We start from the raw sequence: 8,159 nt of genomic DNA on the forward strand, positions 1-8,159 counted from the left end.
TCCCGGGTTGGGCTCGCCTGGCGCCGTGGCCGGCCTTCTTTGGAGGGTTGCCGCTGCCCCCCAATTTGGCTACGGCGCCGCCCGCCCGCCGGGTTATCGGGCGGATTGTGGGGCGGCGCGCGTCTCCGTTTGTGTGCGAAGAGAAGCTTGTGGAAAAAGTGTGCGGTGGGCGCGGTTCCTTTATTTTACTTGTTTCTGCCGCTTTCATGTCTTCGTCGCTCGGCGACGGGTCTCGCTATTGCCGCGTCCCTCTTTGGGCGCCTTCTTTCGCGGGGGGTGTTGGGCGCGGCGGCCCGAAACGCAGCTCTCCCCCTTCGTGAGGGAACTCCCCTTCCCGCAAAATAAGTGGGAGGCCACCGCGTCGTCGTTGCCGGCGCGCCCCCTCCGCCGGCCTCTTGGGTCTCTTTCGCTTGGGCCGGGGGAAGGTCGCAGCGGTCGAAGTGGCGGTAAAAGAAAAAGGTGGCAAGAGTGTAAAAAAAAAAAACAAAAAAACAAAGAAGCACGAGACCGCCGCCTGCGCGCCTTCTCTTTTCGCATGCAAAAGGGGTGGGGAATTTTTTTTTTATTTCCATTTTTTCATTTTGACCTCTTCGCTTGCGGGCGGCGGGATTCCGCAGACCCCCTCACGCTTTCCCCATCGCGGCCGCAGGTCTCTGGCACTTCTCTTGCCGCCGCCCCCCGCCCCTCGCCTCACGCCCGGCCAGCCGTTTTCGCCGAATTGGAGGCCGGCGGCGGTGTGGGCTGCGGCGCGGCGGCGGCCTCGCGGGGGGAAGGGGGAGTTGCCGCGTGTTGGCCCTCAACCTGCCGCTCCTCCCCGGCGTGGGCCGACGCCTGGCGGAACTGCTTGAAGGAGCTGCGCAACATGCGGCGCTCCGCGCCCGTCAGCTGCGGGGCATGGCCGTTGCCGTCGTCGCTCAGCAGCTGCGTGGCCTCCGCCATCGCGAGGCGCAGCGCCCGCGCCTGCCTCGCCGCGTTTGCGTGCGGCCGGCCCGCGGTGAGGACGAAGCAGCAGCGCACGAGCACCGCGGGGCCGCGTTCGCCGCCGTCACGCAGCACCGGCGCCGCCTCCACCACGCCGTGCAGTATCTCCTCCATCCGCGTGCTCGCCGGCACCCCCTGCTGCAGAAGGAGGGTGGCCAGCATGACGACCGCCAAACGAAACGACGCGAACTCCGGCGAGGCGGGCGAGGGAAGACGCTGCGACTTCGCCAGCGAGTTCTGCAGCGCGCGCAGGCACTCCGCCACCGTCGCCCGCAAACTCAGCGGGGCGCCCTCCAACAGGGCGCAGACACCGGCCAGCAGCCCCCACGTCGCACCTGACGTCAGCACAAAGACAAAGCGACCAATGCAGCGAACCGCCTCGACAAACAGCAACGAGGCCCCCTCCACGTGCAGGCTCGCCTCTGCTATACAAATAACTTGCCCCATACTCGCCGCATCCGCGACAACGGCTCGCCTCAGGACATTCTGAACGGGAAGCGCAAAGCGAAGAATTGCCTCTGTGCCACAAGCGCTTGAAACGGCGTAAAAGACGCCGGCCGCCTGCTCTAACGTCATGGCTTGCACGTCGTTTAGCAAGCGGCTGTGGCAAAGCACCTGGGTTGTCACCAGGCGACTGAGTTGCCTGTGAACGGGTGGTGCGGAATCCACGTGTTCGGCAGAGGCCGGCACCGTGGTCCGCTTCCAAAAACGCACGCGTCCTGAAGAACCCAGTTGCGAGGAGCTTCGAACGGTTTCGTAGTGGCGCAGACGCCGCACCACCGCACACATTCCTTGCAACTCTGCGGAACTCCACGTGAGCGGAACGCCAGCCTCCACAGTGTCAGCCAAAAAATCCGTCGCGCCACGAACAAGCTGCAGACATCGGTCCTTTAGCAGCACGGGGTCGGCTTTTAATAGACCTGGCGCTGGCGCCTCCGTCGAGAGCTCCACGGCGATCACGGCGGCGAAGAACTGAATAAGCAGGCAGCAGACAGAGTTGGATTTGGTGAAGAGCGCCCACCGCTGTTCCACCATGGCCACCAGGCCGGCAAGGTCGTCCCACGTCATCAGGGCATCGCCGCCGAGTTCGTCGCAGCAGGCCTCCATCACACGAGAAAGCGCCTCAATCTGCTGGGACGCGGCATCTCTGCCCCTCACACCGTTTAGCGCGTCGGTGAAGAGCCGCAGCGTGGTACGGGTGAGCTGGGGGGAAAACTTGTGCCGCACCGCGTTGGCGAGAATCAGGCTAAGATCGTCAAGGCTCAGCTGCAGCCGCGCCCGGGGCTGCCTGACGTCTTGCAGCAGCCGTTGGCTCAAAAGCTCCCGCAGCTGCGGCGAGGAAACCGCGGCGGCCCTCGCCGCCTCCCCGGGCGCCACCGCCACCGCGCGAGTTCCCCCACACGGGCGCGGAACCTCCGCCTGCCCCTGACACGCACCGGGCGCCGGGCAGGCGAGAACGCCGACGAAGTGCGCCTCCAGCGAGCGCGCGGGATTTCGCCGGGAGCTGGAGTGGATGCGCCGGATGAGCACGTCGAACGGCAGCGAGGCGATGTGCTCCTGCAGCGCGGTCCACGGGGAAGGGGACGCCTTCATCTCTGCTTCAACCGCGCGCCTTGGCACCCCACACCACGCATGTATCGGTTTGCTCTACGCCGCCGCCTGCTACCCCAGAAAAAACCCGCCTTGCTTGCTCCTCCTGGCAGAAACGAAAAAAAAAGTTAACAAATAAAAGAATAAGGATAAACTAGAGTCTCAAGAGAGATCAAGCAATCAGAGAGACGTTTTCCCCTCCCGCCTTTTGTGGGAACAACTCCGCCGTAGTAGAGGTGGGTGGAAACGAATCGAGAAGGCACTCCTTTTCCTTAACTTTTTTTTTCCCTTTCCGCTTCGCACCGCTGAGCTTTAGGCGGGCCGCGTGACATCTTCGTCGTCCTCTTCTGCCCTCTCCACCTGCGGCTCTCCGCCAGCGTCCGCTTCCTCGGTCGCCCGCAGCGCGCTCGCGTTCTCCGCGGTGCCGGCAGCTGCGGCCAGCGGTAGGCCGTGCGACGGCTCCCCGCAGCCCTGCTCCTCCCCCTCCACATGCTCTTCCTCCGCCTCGGCAGTGGCGGCGGCCTGCGGGGAGGACATTGCCAGGAGCCGATTGACCGCATCCAGCACCTGGTGGTGCGAGCCACGCGACTCTTCCGCCGCCGCCGCCGCCGCCGCCGCTGTCGTTGTTGAGGAGGCGGGGGAGGCCGGGGGAGCCACCAGTGAGCGCTCTATTCTCGCCAGCAGCTCCTTTTCAGCGCCCAGTTGCGCCTGCAGGTGTTGCCGCTCCTCCAACAGCGCCGTCGTGCGCTTCTTCCAGAGGGCGTCTGCGCTCTGCTGCGCGGCGGTGATGCGCTGCGCGAGGCCCTCGCCCAACGCCTGACAGGCCTGCGTGAACGTCGCCTGCGTCTCCTGCAGCCGCGCCTCCTGCTGCTTGAGCGACTCCGTCAGGTGACGCAGGTGCGCCGTCTCCTGCAGGGCGCGGGTGCGCTGCTGCTGCTCCACCGCCTGAAGGATGTAGCCGCACATGCGCCGCACCGCCGCCACCACATCCTGAACCTCTTCCCCGCGTGCGCTCCAGGCCTCGGCGTTGCGGCGTGTGAGCTCCACGAGCTCCGCACGCTCCGTGGCCAGCATGGAATTCAGGGAGGCCGCAAAGCTCATTTCGGCACGAAGCAGCTCCAGCAATCCGGTCAGCGCCGTGGAGAGCTTTTGCGAAAATGCGACCGAGGCCTCGTAGGACGCACGCATCTGTTGATTCTCAGTCCGCAGCGCCGCCGTGGAGTGCATCAGCGCCGCATTACTGTTGAGCAGCTCGGACATGGCAGCCTCACGTGCGGCAAGCGTGGAGCGCATTTCGGCCTGCATTGCCTCAAGCTGCCGCCTCGCATCATCGCGCTCCCCGCTGGCGTCCGACAGCTGCTGCTGGCACGCCTCGAGCTGCCGCTCACACTCCTCCATGCGCTGCTGCATGCTGAGAAAAGTCGCCTGCCGCCGCCTCCCACCCTCTGTGTGGGCGCTGGCTTCCTCGCCTAGCCCCGTCAACACGTCGAGCGCCTGCATCTCCGCTGCTTGCACCGTCTGTGCGACAAAGCCGCCGTCACCGGCGCCAGTCGTCGTCATCGTCGTCGTCGTAGTGGTGGTGGTAGTCGCAGTGGACGTCTTTGCCCCCTCAGCCGCCAGCAAGGCTTCGCGTGTGGCGAGTGCCGTGATCCGTTCCTCGTGCAACGCAATGTAGCGGTGCAGTTTCTCCCGCTGCTTAACAAGCTGCGCCACCTCGTTCTTGAGCTCCTGCGACTGCCGCATTGCCTGCTGAATGGCCTGCGGGTCCGCCACCACACTTAGGCTCGCCGCGGCCGCCTTTACGGCGGCGTCGCGGATCGCCGTGCTGCACTGCCGCAGCTCCTCCTCCTGCATGTGGTGGGAGATGGCGGCGGCGAGGCTGCCACGCAAGTAGTCGCGCTCCACCTCAAGCCCCACGCTCTGCGCCCGCAGCGCCTGGTTTTCCTCCCGCACGCGCCCAATCTCGTCGGCAAGGGTGACGAGCCTGCGCGTCACGGTGGCGCGGGTGCGCTCCAGCTGCGTCAGCCGCTCCTGCGTGCCGCGCAGCAGGCGCTCCTTCTCCCGCAGCTGCTGCAGCTCCGCGCGCCCCTCGAACCAAAACGTGATGAACTCGCGGCGGACGGAGTTGGGGTCGTCGCCGACTTCCGCCTCGAGACGCCGCCGCTTCGTCGCCAGCGCCTCATCGGGCGAGGCGTGTCTCGTGCGCAGCGCCGCAACGGTGGCCTCCAGCTGCGCCACGGTCGCTTTGTGCGCCTCCGCCTCCGCCGCCTCGCGCGCCTCCAGCGCCGTCACGCGCGCGCGGAGCTCGCGGACGGTGGATTCCCGCAGCGCCACCTCGTCCGCCAGCTGCTCCTCGCGCAGCGCCTGCCGCAGCCCGCCGCGCCCCTGCGCCTCCTCCATCTGCAGGCGGAAGAGCTCCCGCTCGGCCTCCACCTGGCGCAGCCGCGTCCGCGCCTCCCCCAGCTGCTCAAGCAGGTGCGGCAGCTGCAGGGCGCCGTGCAGGCCGTCCGCGACGATTCTGTTGGTCTCCGCGACCGACGCCTCACCCCGCCGCCGCAGCTCCTCGAGCTGCTGCCGCAGCAGGGCCTCCGACTCACGCAGGTGGCGCAGCTCCGCCAGGAGCGACGGCGGCTGCTCGCCCGTCGCGGTGGCCGCCGCCACTTCCTCCTCCAGCTGCAGCACCCGTTGCCGCAGCGTGTCCCGCTCAGCCGCCAGCGCCTCCACCTTGCCGTTCAGCTCCACCACCGACCGCGTCTGCATCTCGCTCATCTGCCGCAGCAGCCCCTCGTTCTGCTCGCCCAGCACCTGCAGCGTCTCCACAAGGGCGGAGACGCGGCGCGTCTCGCCCTCGCCCTCGCCCGCGTCCGCCTCCTCCGCGTGGCTCCCCAGCACAACGGCCCGCGACATGGCGTCCTCCAGCGTCCGTCGCGCGTCGTCGAAGAAGCGCCGTAGTTGCTCCTGCAGCACCTCCTGCAGCACCCGCTCCCCCTCGGGGACGCCAACCCGCGCCTTGAGGCGGGCATTCTCCGCCAGCAGCTGCGGAAGCAGCAGCCCTGCGGTCTCCGCAACCTCAGCCATGCGTGTCGCCTCTACCTACGCGTATGCCGCAATGCTGAGGCCAAGGAAGAAAAGGCAAACAAAAAGCAAAAAAAAAAGCAGAAGCGAAGGGTCGCTACAGTGGGGAGACAGGGTAGAGAGACAAGAACACGGCGAGGCCACCCCACGCCACACTCTCTCACACACGCAGGTGCGCATCGTCGTTTCTCAGTTCCCAGCGAGATCCCCGTCGTGCTTAGGCGCGGCGCCAAGCAAACGAGAGGTGAGGAGAAACAAACAGAGCTGTGAGGAAAAGCATAGAGAAAAGCCCATTGACCTCAGCGGTACGAGCGTGCCTCCCGCGGGCCTGCCAGGGGGGAAGCGTCGCCCAGCCGGAACGTGACGGGGCTGCCGGGAAGCCGAGAGAATGTCATTGAGGGCGGCTAGAGAACTGTGAGAATTCAAACAAAAAATAGTGACGCGAAAGAAGCAACCCCCAGCGGCACGCACACACTCCCAAACCAAACTGGAAAGAAGAAAAAGAAAGACCAGCCGCAGAAGGAGGGCTGGGGGTCTCCCCTACTCAGTGCCGCGTGGGAACTTCACCGCGTGCGGATTCATTTTTTGAGCCGAGATGGACACTGACCCAACAGCGCGACGACACTGTTGGAAGGGAGACTGTGAAACTTGCGCTTAGAGGAGCTGCTGCCACTGCAGATGGCGCCATCTGCTGCTGCTGTTGCTGTGCCCAGGTGTTGTTGCTGCCGCCGCCGCAAGATGAAATGCTGCCGCCGTTGTTGCTGTCGGAGTCGCCGCTGGGCGCGGTATCGCATGCCGGGTCCCATTTCCGCCGGCGGCGGCGCACGCGGCTGCACCGGAGGGGGGAGACGGGGTCTAAAGTACGAGGCCATGCGGGCTGGCACAATCTTCGCGATTAAACTGCGCCTCAAGGAGGCGGCTCGGCGGGTGAGGCGGCAGAGAGAGAGAGAGGAGGGAACAGCATCCAAGCCAACGGGGGAAGCGTCAAGAAGGCAGCAGGAGTCGCCAAGCACAGCCGCTCCTCCTCTTGTCTACTCCCACTCACTCGGGGGCACACACACACACACACAAGCACACGTAGATATATATAAATATATATCAAGTAGAGCCACTTCGCTTTCATCCCTCGCCAGGGCAGGCGGCGCTCTCAGTCGTTACGCCCCGCATCGGAGGCCATGAGACCGCCGGTGCGATGCATGGGTGGGGCGTACCGCGGCGGGCGCTGGTAGACTGGCTCCGGCAGCTCCCCCGAGCGCAGCTGCGCCTCCAGCGGCGCCCCGCTGTCGCCGTGGCGGCGGTGGCCGTTTTGGAAGAGGCGGCTGTTCTTCGCAATGTTGCGCGAGTGGTAGGTGAAGGACGCCGCGCGGTGGCCATCGCTGTCGGCGTAGCCGCCTGCGCTCATCGTCCCGCGGGCGAAGCGGGCGACGAGGCAAACGCTGCGCATCGTGACGCCCAGCTTCCGCGGCTCCGTCCACTCCACCGGAAACGGGTTCAGACCGGCCTCGCCGACGCGCTCCATGGAGGCGGGGTAGTCCTGATCCACCAGCACGTCGTACACCGCGTTGACGCCGCAGAGGTGGGAGAGGAAGCTGCACCCCGGCTCCACCCGCAGTATCTGCCACGGAATCTTTGCAATGCCGCGCGCCGCCGCCTCCGCCGCGTTGCGGCCGTGCACCGTGTCCTGCACGATCAGCGTGCGTTTGCCGGCAAAGGCCATGAAGTCGGCAAGTGGTGGGGCATCCGCGGCGACTTCGATTGGCACCACATTCAGCGCCCGCTGCTGCGCGGCGGCGGCCTCACTCGGCGCCCCACCGCCCGTGAGCGCCATCATGGAAAGCTTGTTCGTGCGGGCCGTGCCGTAGGCCATGAGGATGCCGTGCGAGGTGGACACAAAGTCCCCACCACTCGCGACACCGCCCTTCACGTCCTGCAAAATGTGGTTGAAGTCGCCCGTCGCTCCACAGGCCCGCAGGTACCGCAGCGTCTCGCTGACTTCGGAGCTGCGGTGCTCCCTGCCGTATTTGGGCATCGGCAGCACCATGTCGTAGTGCTGAAAGATAACATCCGCGGTGAAGAGGCAGTCGTAGTACGGGCAGGTGCGCATCTCATGTATTTGCTCCACCAGCTGCGTCTGCCGCAGCGCGGCAAAGAGGTCCTTCACCTGGCGAACAAAGAGCTCCGCGTCGACCTCCTCGCCGCTTGGGCTGTGCGTCGGGACCGTGTGCAGCGGAGGAACCCGGTACAGGGCGTTAACGTACCGCCGCGTGGCGGTGAAGAGGGGCGCGGAGACGCGCCGCAGCGCCGGCGCCTGCTGCTGCTGCTGCCGCGCGACGAGGCGCACGGCGGCGGAGACCGCCACCCGCGAGGAGCACATCCCTGCGAGGCACAAGACAGCGGGGGAGGGAGCACAACGGGGGTACGCGCAGGGGGGCGGGGGGCGTTTTTGCGCTGCATCGCCGCCGCAGCCACGCACCGCACATGTCAAGAGGCCCAAATCCGTGCGGAATGAAAAA

At 66.2% G+C, this 8,159-nt stretch overlaps 3 protein-coding genes across 3 annotated transcripts, besides 4 other annotated features; all 3 read right to left on the reverse strand.

The window, feature by feature from the left end:
- The first annotated feature begins 472 nt into the window (after nucleotides 1-472).
- Nucleotides 473-499: a microsatellite.
- A 191-nt stretch (nucleotides 500-690) lies between these two features.
- Nucleotides 691-2,574, reverse strand: Tco025E_08252 (uncharacterized protein; the record flags this gene model as incomplete). The annotated part of the gene is made up of 1 exon (XM_029375107.1): nucleotides 691-2,574. One exon carries the CDS (start codon nucleotides 2,572-2,574, stop codon nucleotides 691-693), a length of 1,884 nt encoding a protein of 627 aa, XP_029224783.1.
- Nucleotides 2,575-2,883: 309 nt separating this feature from the next.
- Nucleotides 2,884-5,649, reverse strand: Tco025E_08253 (Viral A-type inclusion protein; the record flags this gene model as incomplete). Its single annotated transcript, XM_029375108.1, has 1 exon — nucleotides 2,884-5,649. One exon carries the CDS (start codon nucleotides 5,647-5,649, stop codon nucleotides 2,884-2,886), a length of 2,766 nt encoding a protein of 921 aa, XP_029224784.1.
- Nucleotides 5,650-5,695: 46 nt separating this feature from the next.
- Nucleotides 5,696-5,737: a microsatellite.
- Nucleotides 5,738-6,308: 571 nt separating this feature from the next.
- Nucleotides 6,309-6,410: a microsatellite.
- A 288-nt stretch (nucleotides 6,411-6,698) lies between these two features.
- Nucleotides 6,699-6,723: a microsatellite.
- A 70-nt stretch (nucleotides 6,724-6,793) lies between these two features.
- Tco025E_08254 (uncharacterized protein) lies at nucleotides 6,794-8,020 on the reverse strand (the record flags this gene model as incomplete). The annotated part of the gene is made up of 1 exon (XM_029375109.1): nucleotides 6,794-8,020. One exon carries the CDS (start codon nucleotides 8,018-8,020, stop codon nucleotides 6,794-6,796), a length of 1,227 nt encoding a protein of 408 aa, XP_029224785.1.
- Nucleotides 8,021-8,159: the final 139 nt, after the last annotated feature.

Source organism: Trypanosoma conorhini (assembly GCF_003719485.1).
Source record: "Trypanosoma conorhini strain 025E chromosome Unknown Tco_14.4_contig_00736, whole genome shotgun sequence".
Taxonomy (NCBI): Eukaryota; Euglenozoa; class Kinetoplastea; order Trypanosomatida; family Trypanosomatidae; genus Trypanosoma; species Trypanosoma conorhini.